This window comes from Atractosteus spatula, chromosome 8 (assembly GCF_055471065.1).
Source record: "Atractosteus spatula isolate fAtrSpa1 chromosome 8, fAtrSpa1.hap1, whole genome shotgun sequence".
In the NCBI taxonomy this organism is placed as follows: domain Eukaryota; kingdom Metazoa; phylum Chordata; class Actinopteri; order Semionotiformes; family Lepisosteidae; genus Atractosteus; species Atractosteus spatula.
This window is the reverse complement of record NC_142713.1, coordinates 61,131,882-61,147,281: the sequence shown is the minus strand read 5'-3', so window position 1 is coordinate 61,147,281 and position 15,400 is coordinate 61,131,882. Positions and strand designations below refer to the sequence as shown.

The 15,400-nt window shown below is 42.1% G+C and overlaps 1 protein-coding gene across 2 annotated transcripts in view; it reads left to right on the top strand.

Moving 5' to 3' along the window:
* The first annotated feature begins 4,883 nt into the window (after positions 1-4,883).
* igf1 (insulin-like growth factor 1) overlaps positions 4,884-15,400 on the top strand; it is a 32,073-nt gene continuing 21,556 nt past the window's right edge. For both annotated transcript variants that reach the window (XM_088924199.1, XM_088924198.1), the window contains exons 1-3: positions 4,884-4,928; positions 5,825-5,908; positions 7,656-7,812. In XM_088924199.1, the coding sequence (XP_088780325.1) occupies positions 5,852-5,908; positions 7,656-7,812 (214 nt within the window). In that variant the 5' untranslated portion in view covers positions 4,884-4,928; positions 5,825-5,851. The remainder of the gene's footprint in view (positions 4,929-5,824; positions 5,909-7,655; positions 7,813-15,400) is intronic.

The window sequence follows — 15,400 nt, the reverse complement described above, 5'->3', positions numbered from 1 at the left end:
CAGGTCCTCTGACTCACACACAGATAAAAGTCCTCTCATTTTTAGCTCACGTTATTCGGAGCAGATGCCTCTGTACATTAGAAATACAGCAGACAGCTTGGCAATTTTACCAGGAACATTCTGTATTAGAGCAACTATTAAATTGCAAAACCTCAAATGAGGTTTGGCTTTTCTGTTTCTAAGAAGCTAAAGGCGATATGGGTTCTGTGACTAGCTGGCACTAGGGTTACCAATGTGAGGTTTTTACCAAGAGCTTAAGTTATGAGCCCTTCCATTGAAAGGAGTTAGATTTATATTTTCCAGGTACAATATAAATAAATGAACAAGAAAGCAAAAAGTACAACTAGGGGGGCTAATCCAGTATATTACGTTACAATACAGTTTAATATTGATAAGATGCAACACTAAGGCAAATGCCTTCCATAAATAAATGTATTTTTAGATGAAAGGTAACTCTATATAAAGAAAATATTAAAGAATCAAGATGGGAGCTACAAATCATTTGCAGAAAGCTGAAGTGTTGCTTACATGCCTAAATAATAAAAGCAAGGTTATATTCCAACTATAGAAATAAACTGGACAAGAAAGTACAAAACGTCCCAGTCCAGACAGTCTAAAACACTGATTGCTGTTTACTGTCCAGCTATAGTCATTGGAAATTACCACAGTGTGTGACTGCTTCCATATTTAAACTGCATCACCTTACTTTGCAAGTATTAAGGACAACAAATAATTTGATACTGAATTTTGACTTGTACTTTTATGAACACCATTCCACTCATATCATTTCTGAGTCTTTTGATAGCCAAAGATCCAGGTTGTAGAAATGCACTTATTGGTGAATTCATTCTGCTCTACCAGTGACAATCTTATTGAAGAGTATTAAGTGTCTGTTCTGTGTATCCCAGGCCCCCCTGGAGGAAACATCAGTATGGCTAAACTGGCATGTGTTAGGGTTTGGGTTACACTGCTAGAGGGAGGAGACGTCAAGCTATCTTTTCTCTCCTTTAACAGATGCTTATCACACTTTCCGTAGCTCTGGAAATGGTTTCACTACACCTCCAGTGGGACAACTTAATCTGCTTTCTGTTCCTCTTCCATTGGTGAGCACATGGCACCACACTGCCAAGATGCCACATTGCTGATGTGTACTGTGAGAAGCAGCGCAATGCATCTTCCACTCTTGAGCTGACAGTGGTTCTCAATCACCAAATGTCAGACATACTGGGTGCACAATCACTCTCCTCTTTATTTAGAGATGCTCATGTTTTCATGGTTGTGTAGCAGAGCTAGTGTGGTGACGTCAGCGCCCTCATTGTGCGTATCAGTGTCCTCAGCAGCCTGGGCTGGGGGAGGTCTCCTGTAGCTCACGCGGTTGGTGCCCTGTTGCGTTATGCCGGAGACCTGGGTTCGTGCCCCAGGTGTGGGGGCTGGAACGGGCAGCAGGGGGGCACAACCCTGCGCGGAACTGTGACTGTCACAGTTGCAGAGCAAAAATGTATTTCAATGCACTGAATTTGCTAATTGTCATGATTGTAAGTCCCTCCTCTTAAGGGCGCTCCGGCTCTTTCCCGTTTTAGTTGATTTCGTGCACCTGACTCCTATTACAGCCCCTCCCTTTTTAAACCAGACACTAATACCATTCTGGGCTCAGCTTTGGAAGATGGACACCTGGAAGCCCGCCTACCAGTGGATCCAGGAGAGATCCGACGTCCTGACCACCTGGGTCCGGGGCTTGGAGCGCCTGGCCCTGTTAACCCTTTTTATTCCCCGTCCCTGCACCAGACGTCCCTTTTGTCTTGTCTGTCGTGGATGGATTAGCCGGTTCTGGACTCTTGCGATTCACCCTGGATTTCTCTTTGGACTCTCTTTGGACTTGTTTGATTGGACCACGCCCCCCCGAGCACCAGTGCACTGTTGACACTCCCCTCTGTTTGTTTACCAGCTCAGCTCCTCGTGGTCTCCTCCCTGTGTCTGTTTCACTCCCTTCTGGATTCTGCCGTCTGCATAGGGTCCTGATTAGGGTCCTGATTAACACTTCATGACACTAATGCTTGGAGTGTTTGCCACTGTTTTCTGAAAATACACATATAGACAGAAAGTTTCTCATTTGTCAGAGATGATGGTCCGGAGACCTCAGTGAGTTTCCTTTCAAGGCATCGTGACAAAACACTGCTAGGCAGGGAGGCATTCAGAATCAAATGGGATGACAGGAACTTTACAACATCCTCCTGGAAAATGCTGTCATCTCATGAACCTCAACAGACGACAACTAAAGAGCTTCTTTGACTGAAATGGAAAACAAGGTTGATTCCAGCAGTCATTTCACACAAAGGTCTAAGCAGTAAAATCCAAGGTCAAATGCAAGATCACAATAAACAAAAAAAGTGTATTAAGCTATATGTGCTGGAAGGCATTAATGCAAAACAAATGCTATCGGCTGTCATGGGGTACTATTCATAATAGAGTGACTATATACTGTAGTCAGTGCTTGAGTCAAGGCTTGGGGAAAATCAGGCCACTGCTGTTAATGGACATGGTACAACAGCAGGCTGGGCTTTTCCTCCTGGGCCATAATTTCCAAATCAGTGCCTCGGTATGATGTAATATATGAGGTTCCATTAAACCACAGGTGGCCAACTTTGGTAACTGAATTCCATGCCCTTCCAAATCTGTGTTCAAGCTGATTCTTAATGACTGATGCCATCGACAGGATCTGTGTCAATTAAGCAACTAACGATCAGTCCAGTCCTAAAGATATTGGGAGGTTCAAAGGCCTGTAATGGCAGGGAACCCCTTTGTCAAGGACGAACCTTTCTTGGTCAAACCAAAGTCCTGACTGCTTTGTCATCAATGATACCTTGGCCCTGTTAGTAGGAGTGTTAACCTCAGTTTCCTAGCTAAACTACATTTTGACTCTTTTAATCTGGCCTGCCTACGTTTTATCCTTAATTCAGCTGAGGATGGAATATTTCACTTCACCTGATCTGTGGTGGAGTAGGTCTGGTCTGAGCTGGTCTGAGGTGGGAGAATCGGCACTTCTCTGGAAGATCAAGTGGGTCCTTTCCAATATGTGAAGGGCATTGGGATCTATTGGAATAGAAAGCTTGATGATGATGCACCTTCTCTCCTTCTGGGCTGAAGATGGCATGCTAGAATAGTCGTTGCCCAAACTGTGATACATTGTCTAATTCACTTCAGAGTCTTTACAACAGCTTTTACTGTTGTTTAAAAAGTGTACTGAATTGTATCAGTGAAGGAATGATACTCTTTACCGACGAGGGCAGGATCCTCCTGAAACAATATGTATTCTGGAGAGTTCTGAAGACAAAAACTGCCATTGCAATCTAGAAATGGTTATTGAAACGGTATCTGTGAATTCTAGAAATGTGTAAGAAAATGATTAGACATGTTTTCTGGAGTATTTTCAAATCTCTGTTAAAGAAGAAATTACAATATAAAATGTATGACGAATGGTACAGACTGAGGTCATGATTTAGATAGACGTTAATGCTGGTGTTATGGATTGCTGGTAAGTGACATCAATTATCGTGAAAGGACTGCCTCTGATCAGAAAGCTGATCTGCTATTTAAAAAACCGTTGCGTGTTCCAGGCTGAATCGAGATTGACAGATAAGCCAGAGGAATAAGACATTCTTTATAAAGTCTATCCCTCTCTTTGAAGTTAAGGAAGGGCAGCATAAACTGTGCCTGGCTTTTCAAGAAGAAAACGGAGGGTGTGCAGATTCTTTCAGAAGTGCCTTCTTAAGGAAACCGATTTGATAAATGCAAACTAAACAGGCCAGCAAATGCTCATCGCTCTTTACAACACTGGGCACTCCGGCAGATCAACTTTATTGAGGGCATCAAACACTAACCCCTTAGCGAAAGAATTTGGAAAAGGGCTGGTGCAGAACACAAACCTTCCCCTGAAAATGATGTACAGTAGGAGGACTTTGAACAATCGAAGTCCTCAAAATTAAGAATCGAACGACTCTAAAAAAAACACGCATTATTAATATTTGGTGGATAATGTAAATAATACGATACCTTCCTGAAAGAAAAATGCCTTTTCTGATTATCATTGTGTCCTCTTTTAGGTTCACCTCCGAACATGAAGTTAAAATGTATCACATATTAATCTTTCGTCTTTTCGTGTGCTTGCTCTTAATAATTATGCTAAACCTAGCAATTCCTGCTACTGCTTCAACTCTTCTGCAGAGCTGATGGTTTATTTACTGTTAGATACAGCTTTGGTCACATAATCGTTAGTGTGCAATTTGATCCACAACCGTGATTATTCTGGGCCACGGGTCACGTTATAAATTAATAGGTAATTATAGCTTCTAATGAAGAGCTCTTGGGGGTTGTAAGTAGATTTCTGTCAGTCTAAACTGGGGGCTCCGGTAATACCCTGTACGCAGACACGAGCACATACCTCAGCCACGTTGTGAATTACTAAGGTTAAAAGAGTTTATCACAGGTAATCTCACAGCCGCTCGGCAGAGGCGTCAGCTCCCTCGAACCGAGCTGCTATTTGTCGTTAAAACACGGTAAAACCCAATTCACAAATAAAAAATGTGCGGCGTGTTTTCAGATTTCGTGCCGCCTCTTAGCCTCCCTCGGGTTTCTCCGCTTGTCACAAAGAGGGATAATTTACTGACGTTTCGCCCAACACAAAGCCGCGTTTATGAAGAAAACTAAGCCGTTTCTTCTGGCTCTCGGAATCGTAGGTACATGACGTACCGAGGGCTGACAAGGGGAGTGAAATATAAGCCTGTTGGGAAGGCACAGTCTCTGACTGACCTGTACAAAAAGGGGCTGCGCACAAAAGCCGCAGACGGAGAAAAACCCGAGCGCTCTCTCCAGCTGTCCCGACCCAGGTCATATTGACCTGTATTGAAAAGCCCCGATGTAATGTAGTCCATGTAAGTTGATGGCGAGAAAACATTTTATCTTACCAGCGACGCGAAAGAGAAATGCAAGCACTCACTTTACTATCGTAGTGGTTCGCTGTGTAATGTTTGGTTGCATTTCTCGTTTCAATCTTACTCGATCATTTCCTGAAGCCTATCCAAATAAGGCAGGAACCTACTGTTGCAGAATTAGCGTGCTGAACCTATACTGTACATCACTCGAAATAGACATTTTCTTTAAAACAACTTGATGGATTCAGTCAGTAATACAAAGGGCTTCAGAACGGTGTTCGCTTTCGTTATACGCCTGGCTGTCGTATTCTGAGCAGTTTGTCTTTAGAATGCCTTTTAAAACTGCCTTAACGCCGTTTGACAGCCCACGCCAATAGACCCGTGCATCGTGGAAACTAAGCTCCTTGCCGTGGTTGTTTTTGTCTGCCGTTGTACATCGAGCTGTCATTCAGCCGCCTCGACATTGTCGCAATGTTATTAGCGTTGGCTATCGTGCTAAATGTCGCCGTATTGATCAAGGAAGGCGGCCCGAGAAGTGTGCACTTGATCCCGAGCTCGCGAAGATCAGGCTTGACGCGGTGAAATTTCTATCCCATCTAAGAGAAGTGCAGTGACGTTATTTGTAGAAGTGCCCAAAAGTCCTTAATGAATAACTTTGCGAGAGGAGAAAGCAAATGTTCCCCCAGCTGTTTCCTGTCGAAAATGTCTGTGTAATGTAGATAAATGTGAGGATTTTCTCTAAATCCGTCTCCTGTTCGCTAAATCTCACTTCACAAAAATCAGATCAGAGCCTGCGCACTGGAACAAAGTCTGAAAATTGAAATGTGACATTGTCTACATCTCATCCTCTTTCTCGCTGGATTTTTTTAATGACTTCAAACAAATTCATTTTGCAGGGCTTCGCAGTTTAGAAACCCGTGGGGATGTCTAGCAGACATACAACAGAGTTCTTTCAGTGGCAATTGTGTGATGTCTTCAAGGTAACTTGCTAATTTTATTTTTTCCTTTGAATATTCACCTTCTGCTTTCACTCTGCACTTTGTTTTTGTTATTTTAAACCTATTTGTTTAGCCACGTTTTGCGACTGAAAAGGGCTAACTGCCTCTATTAGGAAAATCGTTAAACCCAAATGAAATTAATCTTATAAATTTAGTTCTGGGGAAGTATTTTATATCTTATTTACATTTTATGTCAGCCTTAAAAAATATATTAATATTAAAAAACTTTTAATTTACACCGTAATTTTGAAATGTGTTAGTATGTGCCTGTTTCAATATGCATAAATATACTGTAATGTATATGACAACGTTTATGTTATGTTTTAATCGATCTGTATATAGCGCCTTTTATTTAATTTTGTATGAATGGGGAGATCTATAAGTGCTCGTTCTTTGCACAAGTCAGCGTTTTTTTAATGTTTGGAGAAGCATTAACCCTAATTAAAAATCATTCAAGCTACATGTATTTGAATTTGAATCTTTCAAATCAACTTATGCTGACTCTGCAGAAGTAAAAAAGAGAGGATAAATAAACTTTTGAGCGAAAAGGGAAACGATTTTCCTCATTCTGTGGTTACACAAGGCTTGAAAGTGGTTTAAAGCTGCAATTTATAACATTATGATGTAGGATCTAGTGTAAATTCTCTTTATTATGTAAATTTGGCCTGCAGCGGGTCGCTGGCTCTGGCGGCTAGGTCTGGCCGCTCTGCAGTTTTCCATCTCATTGTAACTCCAATTTAAGCTCGCAGGAGCTCGGCTCAGCACGCACGTTATGAGCGAGCGGTTTGGTGCTGCTGGCGCTGCGTCTTCCCCGCGTCTGTCTGGTGTTTTCTCCGGTGTGGTTTTTTTTCTTTCGCTGGCATGTTTCGCCGAGAACACCTAAGGTACTAGAGAGCTCCGCAGAGGGAGGGGGAACGGGACTGGCAGATTCTGTGCAGATTGATGTCCGTGTCGTTAAATTAGCAGGGAACAGCTCAGATGACCGCGTCTGGCTTTAATATGCACCTGCTATAGGCTCTATGCTACCGACTCGTAGTTTAACCTGCTTGGAGCTGATGTGCCCACACGTTAAGGCTAGGTAAGGTGAATGGGAACATTTGTTTAGTTTTTTTTACATTTGCCGTACGGTGTCCTGCAGGGTGATTAATGGAGCTAATTTAAAGGATTTTTATCACGACTTGCTGACCAAAAGAGATAGGGTCATCATAACCATATCCCAGAGAGATGTTTCATCTCAGACATGAAATCTCGCCCTCTGGCGTGTCTAAGCAGCCAGCCGTCGAGGAGTAACAGTGGGAATTAAGTCACGTTTTCCCTCGCCCTGGGTGGGTCGCTGCGCCGTCATCACTCAGTTGGTCTTGAACGCGGCCGCGTCATGCGCTACAAACCACGGCAGTTCAACGCATCGCTGGGTCAGTGAGAGGGAATGTGCAATCTGAACGCACATGTGTGGAACAGAAATGCCTCTCCATGTCTCCTCACTCTAAAAATGACGTATCCCTGTCTGTGAACCATGCCGCACCTACAGTACGTGATCTTCAGAATTTTCCGAGTGTAACCAGCGTCTGTCTCTCGTCTGTCACTGTGTTCAATCGCGTGGTTATTGCACCAACACCACGAATCAAAACAACTGACAAGAGAAGCTCCGACTAATTGCCCAAGTTCCTCTCTGCAAAGGGTCTGGTCACGTTTTACTTAAAGAGCTATCTTCCTTTCTTGTTGGTTGCAGTTTGAGATGTACACTTTATCCTGTACCCATATACTCTACTTCATCCTGTGTGTTCTGTGCCTGACTCGGACAGCTGCTGCAGTGCCAGAGACTTTGTGTGGCGCTGAACTTGTGGACACTCTGCAGTTTGTGTGCGGAGAGAGAGGCTTTTACTTCAGTAAGTGCGCTTTTTACTTATTTATGGATTTAATGCTTTCCTCCTGTCCTAATGGGTTACTTAATAAATAAAAAAAACATCCATTTGCTCTTTTTTATTTCAGATTGCATAAGTAATAAAACTAACCGTAAGAAACTGTATTAGATATGACTACATCTTTGTTTAGTATTATAAAACATATTTTACAGCTTGTACTGTTCTGAAATTGCATTTTTGTACTTGACAAGGATAGGCAATTTGAAAAATGCATCAAAAATAGGTTTTCCATTGCTGTAAAAGTAATGTCATGTAGTGTCTTTCATGATGTATCCTGGCATTATCAGGATTTGCTTTCTGATTTACATTTAACAGCTTTTGAAATGCTCATTATTTTGAAATTATCCGTGGCGTATTTAGTAGAAACAGGTCTTCAGCAGATGTACAGTATCACTGGATAAGTGCTATGAATTTTAGTTGCCTGCTGTTTTCCTTCCAGAGTAAACCCAGTGTCAAGGTGAACAATCATTGTTTCAAAAAAGAAACATACCTATGGGTACATACTCTACACTCAGTCCTGGTCTTTCATTTTCAGCCATTAAATCTGTGTTGTGCAAGACTAACACTTAATGTCCACCACCCTCCTCAATGTCTGCTCAAAGCCGTGTGGCGTGGTGAAGACTATCTCATTTGCTTTTGTTTCATCCTCCTCCAGTGCTACCACACCCCCTGTAGGCCAGGTCCGTCATTCAAGAACACAAGCACACTCGGGAGGTCAGGTGGCCATGCAGCCCATCACGCTTTGGTAGTTAGCAGCTAAATCATCCAGGAATTTCACCCAAGCCTTTTCTTGAAAGAATCCAGGGTGCTCATTAGTTTGTTCCATACTCCCACAAACTATATACTGTATGATTGGAAAATGTGTCTAGACTGTCTTCATTATAACAAATAAAAGGTTTACTCCATGCTGAAAAAAAAAGAAGAAAGAAAACACAACGTTTCGGCCGTGGAGCCTTCTTCAGGTGTGACGTGGTGTGACACCCGAAGAAGGCTCCACGGCCGAAACGTTGTGTTTTCTTTCTTCTTTTTTTTCAGCATGGAATAAACCTATTACTTGTTCCTTTGCAGCCTACGCATGCTGACGCAGCTCCCCACCATGTCTTCATTGTAGTTGCTTTGTTGTTGTTTTTTTCTGCCAAATTATTCAAAGCCTCTAGAGAACATAAGACGGTCAACAAACACTTTCTGGAAACAGAACACAAGAATGGTTAATAAATGAGAGGAGGCTTTTCCACACATCCAACCTGTTTGTTAGTTAGGGGTTCATTGATCTGAAGATCTCATCCAGCTGTTTCTCAAAAGAAGCCTTAAAATGCAGTGCATAAGTGAAAATGATTTGCATCTGATTTCTGTATTAATTTCTCAGGCTACTCTCTTAGCATGTGGCAGATGATTTGATAAATGCTTTAAAGTTGCAATAACCAGCCAGATATTTGAACCGACATGTAATATGCAATATTACGGGTTTCGATATCAGGTTCAAAAAGAGATTCTTAGCAGCTGATTACACAAACATTTGGACTTCAATGGTGACATATACAAATGTTTATATTTATACCAAAGCTGCCAGTGCCATCCTATTTTTGAAGGACTATATTTTTCTGTATTGTAACAAGTTTTTTTTTCTTGCACTGGATAAAACAATAGGCACAGAAAGGGGTTTTTGGCTGGAGTCTCACTCGTTCTTGGCAATATGGCTGCTTCTGCTTTTCACTGAACCTTAAATACCAAGAAAAACCCTTGACAGAGCCAGACACTGCTGGCGTTGGAGTTGCATGTTCCTGTGTATTTGCCTTGACACAATTCTTTGAAGCTCAGCATTTGATTAGCTTTGGCAGACCCAGAGACAAGAAAAGACCACACAAATGTGGATTTGAAAAGTCTGGTATTATAGCCTCAGGGCATTGATACCTGCTATCAGGAACGTGGTTCATCCATTTCAGGTTCCCAGGCTTGAAAAAGCCTGTGATTTAAGAGGGCTTCATGTTCACAAGTGAATAAGGTGCATCTTTTAGAACAAAACTGCGTTCTAAAACAAATGTAGAAACCTGAGCTTTTTTGTAGTGCTTGTGAAAATTGTGAGTCTTTTTCCTTTTTTCAGTCAGAGCTTTTACAGTATTTAAATTTAACTGAAGCTGTGCAGCCTTTCACTTCAAACTCAGTGTCTTCTCAAGAGCCCCATGCAAATCCATGAAGACATCTTCGAAATTCTGGGTACAAGTGTGTGACATTGGATCAAGAGTCACACTATGGCCCTGTCACTACCCAGGATCAGAGGTTTCTTGCAGAATCCCAGTCCGACAACAACAGACACCCCCCAGGATTTCTAGCAACATGCCTCTTAAGGATTTTGAATACCTGAATCAGGTGCCCTTGTAATATTCTCTGTTCGAGGCTAAGAAGATTTAATTTCTTCAGCCTGTCAGGGTAGGACAGGCAGCCCTGGGACGTGTACTAGATTCCAGAGCTGCAATTATAGAATTTGAGTAACAGACCAGTAAAGCCTCATTTAAAATACTGTGTACCATTTTGGACAATACAGTATAGAAAAGTTATCGCTGCTCTTGAACCCTACCAGCCAAGTGCGAATAGCAGTGTTCACAGTTCAATGCCAAGGGCCTGTCAGCAACCCTGCTGCCCAGTGCCTTATGGGAGTTCTTGCCACACAACACTCCTTGACATAACTTCCGTTCAAGAGACACAAGTTGAAACTGCAGAATTGAATAGCTGACTGCCTGCACACCGAGGGCTTTGACCTGTTAGGCTTTGCTTCCTGTGGAAAGCGCAGCAGCCATGCTTCCTATGAGCAGTCCATCATCGCCGATGCCTTCTCCCTGTCATCTGTGACACCATACGGCTCAGCTATTTCAGTGAATATAAGCCAGCCTCCACATGCCAGCCTGGAGCCGTGGCTGTCTTAGCCTTGCGGAGGACATCCGCTGACTGGGGACATGCAGCCCCAGACAGTGATGGAGAAGAGCTTCTAGAGCTGGCTTCCCAAAAGGACATCTCCCTGATGCACAACCCCAGTCTTCCCGATGCACAATCCCAGTCAGCCAGGAATATTCCATTCATCAGGACGCAGTCAGAGTTACTCACCTGACCTGTGCTGGATCAGTTCTTAAGTGGCCACAGTGCCCAATTCTGGATGAGTTTCTGCTTGTGAACATTTGGCTGCTGCTTTCTAGCCATCAACAGCCCAAGGAAGATGCACATCTGACTGGCTTAAGGACAGCATCCAGAGTGTATCTGAAGAAGGGGTGTACAGTCCAATCAGCGTTGTGGTGCTCTTGATAAAGCCACTTGCACAGCATGACTCACAACTCTCACCCCTTCTACATCTCATGATTTGATGCACAGAGCACATCACTCCTGAAAGAGTGGAATGTGAAAGATCAGCCAATCATGATGCAGTCAACCCATCTCATTGAGTCACTTAATGCTACACATCATATGAAATGGAAGGAAACAGCAGAATAGCTCATTTTCTCTCTATCTAGCTGGATGTGCTGGAGTCTGATTCCTGACTTCGAAGTAGCGTGGAGACCTGCACAAAGGCTAACCGTATACATTGTGTAAGCACGTGGCTGTCTTTCTGGAAAAGAGCACACACCACACCATGGGAATGGAAGAAAGGAGACATGTTTCCAACAGTTTAACACGTTTGCAGAAAGCCGAAATCTTTGAACACAAATTGTCTTTCATTTGGTCAAGATTTCTGACTGGTTTCCGTACGAGGCCTTAACAAGTCTGTCTCTACTGAAATACTGAATCAATGCTGAACACATCCTCTGTTCTAAATCAGACTGGTGATCAAGTGACTGGGAGTCCACAGTTTAAGCTCCCATTGATCGCCACCCATGTTTACTTGTTCTTGTTATCACTTTTGTTTCCTATTTTATTTATCCGTGATACATCCAAGGTTGTGCAGATAAGGAAATCATCTGATTATTCACCCCAGATATTCCCAAATGAAGAGAAAACCAAGCAGATTGGATTTTCCTCATCTAGCTCTGCTGTTGCAGCATTCTAAGCAATTGCAGGCTGTGGTGCATTCACAAATTGCTGAAATACAAGCATACAGTATATAAGAAATAAGAACTCATGGCCATTTCATTTACAGAAACTGATATTACAAGAATAAACGTAACTAGGAGTGGATGATGTGGACAAATTGAAATTTCATTAAAACATTTTTTCAGCAAGACTGAAGCAAGATAGGTCATCCATCATGAACAGAGACAACATTGCCAACATCACAGAGATCACAAAAGAATTGCTCCCTTTTGACGTCACAGAAATGAAGCGAGTCTTGAGTGGCCTACACTGTGTAGAGGCAGTGGGCTACGGGCTGGCTACATCTCACTCAAGTTTGCAAAATATCTTGGTCCTAGTGTTTGTGTTCAGTGCAACTGACCCTGTTCAAAAGCAGTAATCTGTCTGAACACATTTTAGAAGACATGCTTAATGGACAAAGCCATTACCATTCCCAAATCTGGTAAAAACATAACCACAATGACATAGAACTGCTGACGGCTTTCACTACTTATTGTGCGTTATATGATTTGTGAGTGGCTAATAACTACAACTCATACTCCCAAAAGTGAGAGTATTCTTTGTGTCAACCAAACTGAATTCTGAAAGGTCATAGCACATGTGGCCAAGGACTTTAACATCTACATTGCAAATCGATACTATTAGAAAATCAAGACAGGCATAGTTATAATAGGCATTACAGCCTCCTTCTGCAGAGTATACCATACTGGCCTACTTCTAAAGCTGTCAAAAGTACTTCCAGCCGACCTTTGGAACCGACAAAGGGAAGGGGGTAAGGACAAGAATAGAGCCAGCTCTGTGTACACCCAGCTTCCATCACTGCAAGCATTAACCCTACAGTGTGGTGAAAAAGTAAGTACAGCCACTTAAGATTTTATAGTTTAACATATTTAGACATATTTGACCTTCACCTAATAAATCCTAATAGTAGACAAAACTAATCTTATTTGACAAATAACACACAAAAATTCTACTTTGTCGTTACATATTTTAGAAAATCACCCATTATTCAGTATCTTTGTATGAAAAGGAAGTGCACCCTTGATTTGATCACTTGTGGCACCCCAACAACTTGAATTAAACATTTCCTTTAAGATCTGATCCTTCTCTCATATTGTCTGGGAGAAGTCCCGATGTTTGAGGGCTCACTTGTATGCACAACTCTCTTTAGGTCTCTCCACAGCATCACTATGGGGCTTAGGTCTGGACTATGACTTGGCCATTCCAAAATCCCGATTTATATATTTTTGTGCAATTCTGTTGAAGATTTGCTTGTGTTTTTTGGATCATCGTCCTGTTGAATGTTCTGCTTTCGGTTCAGCTTCAGCTGTCAGACAGATGGCCTCCCATTTTCCTCAAGAGCATGCTAGTATAGTGTGGAGTTCATGATAGACTCAATGATATTAAAGCATCCAGATCCTGAGGCAGCAACGTAGGTCCCAAACCATCACCCCACCATCATGCTTGATGGTTGATATGAGGCTGTGTTTAGTTTTCCCTAAACATGATGTTTTGCATTATGGCCACATTTGTGCATTTAAGTCCACTTTAGACTCATCTGCTCAGAGCACATTGTTCCAGATATATTTCAATCAAGTGCTGTTTTTCAAATGTTCTTCTTGGAGAGCTGGGGTTTACTCCTGTCTATCCTTCCATGAAAGCCGTTCGTATTCAGTCTTTTCCTGGTGGTGGAGTCATGAACTCTGACACTTACCATAGCAAGAGAGGCCTGTAGATCCCTGGATGTATCTCTGGGGTTCTTGGAGACTTCTAGGAGCATCACACGGTCACATCTTGGAGAGAGTCTGGTAGGATGGCCACTCCTGGGGAGATTGGTAACAGTCTTCAGTTCTCACCGTGTTTTTACTGTGGAATGATGGACTTCATATTGTTTGGAAATGGCTTTGTATCCCTTCCCAGATTGATAATCAGCAACAATTCTTTCTCTAAGACAATGTCACAAATTTTCTTTGATCTGGATACAATGTGTTACCACAAACCAGAGTGCTTAAGACCAAACTGGCAATGTTTTCTGTTTTGATATCGAGATGATTTGCACGTCTTAGTGCACCTGATTCTACATACCCTCTTTACTGCACTTACTTTTTCACATAAAGATATTGAATGCTAACTGTTTTTTAAAAAAAGAATGACAAAGTAGACTTTTTGTGTGTTATTTGTGACATGATGTTATTTTAATCTACTGTTAGGACGTGGTGAGGACTAAGTGAAGGTCAGATATGTCTAAATGTGTTAAGCCAATCAATCTTAAGGAGGTGTACTTACTTTTTCACCCCACTGTATATCCACATGTTCAGAGAGACACAAACAATGTTGCACATCCAGGAGGAATATCTTCTGGTTTGGGGTATTTGCATTCACTGAATAAAAAATAAGGATGTCTTAGATTGCTCACTTTAGTGTGCTGTTCACAGGGAATAACAGCACCCCAGTATTAGAAGTGAACACTCTTTATTGAGTGTTTTATTCGCAGTATATTTACTGCAGCATGACCTGCTTGGCTGTGGTCCAGCCCTCCGGCCACAGGACGAGGAGGCTGGGACCCCTGCAGAGAGAGGAGTGATCAAGGGGCAGCTGCACAGAGGGAGGAGGGACACCGGAGACAAATACAAAGAAGAGAAGTGGCTGATTTATAGTATTTATAATTGTTTTTAAATGGAGGAAATGACATCAGTAATGAAATTAGGATGTAGGTCAAATGAGGCCGGTTGAACTTGTCTATGGCCATTCTTCCTGATCAAACGCCATTTAAAATTGCCGTTCCCCCTAATGTGACATGAAGATTGCTTATGGATGCTAGGTGATCCTGGGTGGTATTTTAGAAGTCCCCTCATTCCTTTAAATATTCTGAAGAGACTAAGTATTCTCAGTGTGGACGTTCCTCGCTTTTGTTTTCAGTACAGTGTTAGTTCATTCACTGGTTGGTCTGTGGGCTGATGCTTTGACAGTAGGGCATTCTATCAGAACCATGTGTGCTCAAGGGGGCAGCAGCAGTGCCCTGTTTTTGATTTGGACCCACAGCCTTTCACCTTCAAGCTCAGCACCCTATCCAATACGCCAGCCTTGGCCAAGCCTTCCAGGTGACAGGTCTACAGCAATATGAGCATCACAGGAGAAGAATACATCAGTTCAGCTTGCATATCATTGTAAAAGCTGCTCTGCTTAGATTTTATAAATTCAGATTTCATTACCTTGACACGAATTTGAAATAGTACACAGTGGAAAAAATGTTTTATTGAAACAAAATGTGGTTTTACCCAGCCCAAACCATAGTCAGTTTTTCCAATTATTAGTATGAACTAGAAATCTTATTATGTCTTGTTAAATGTTAAAATAGACTGAATCATCTAAAAGTGACGGCTCCAGTTACAATTATTAAAGGCAATCAAATTTTTGGTTAATTTTTTTTTCTCGGAAACCAAGTTAAAAGTCAAACTAATTATATGCAACTCCGATGCTGAAGTAAGAGGTTGCA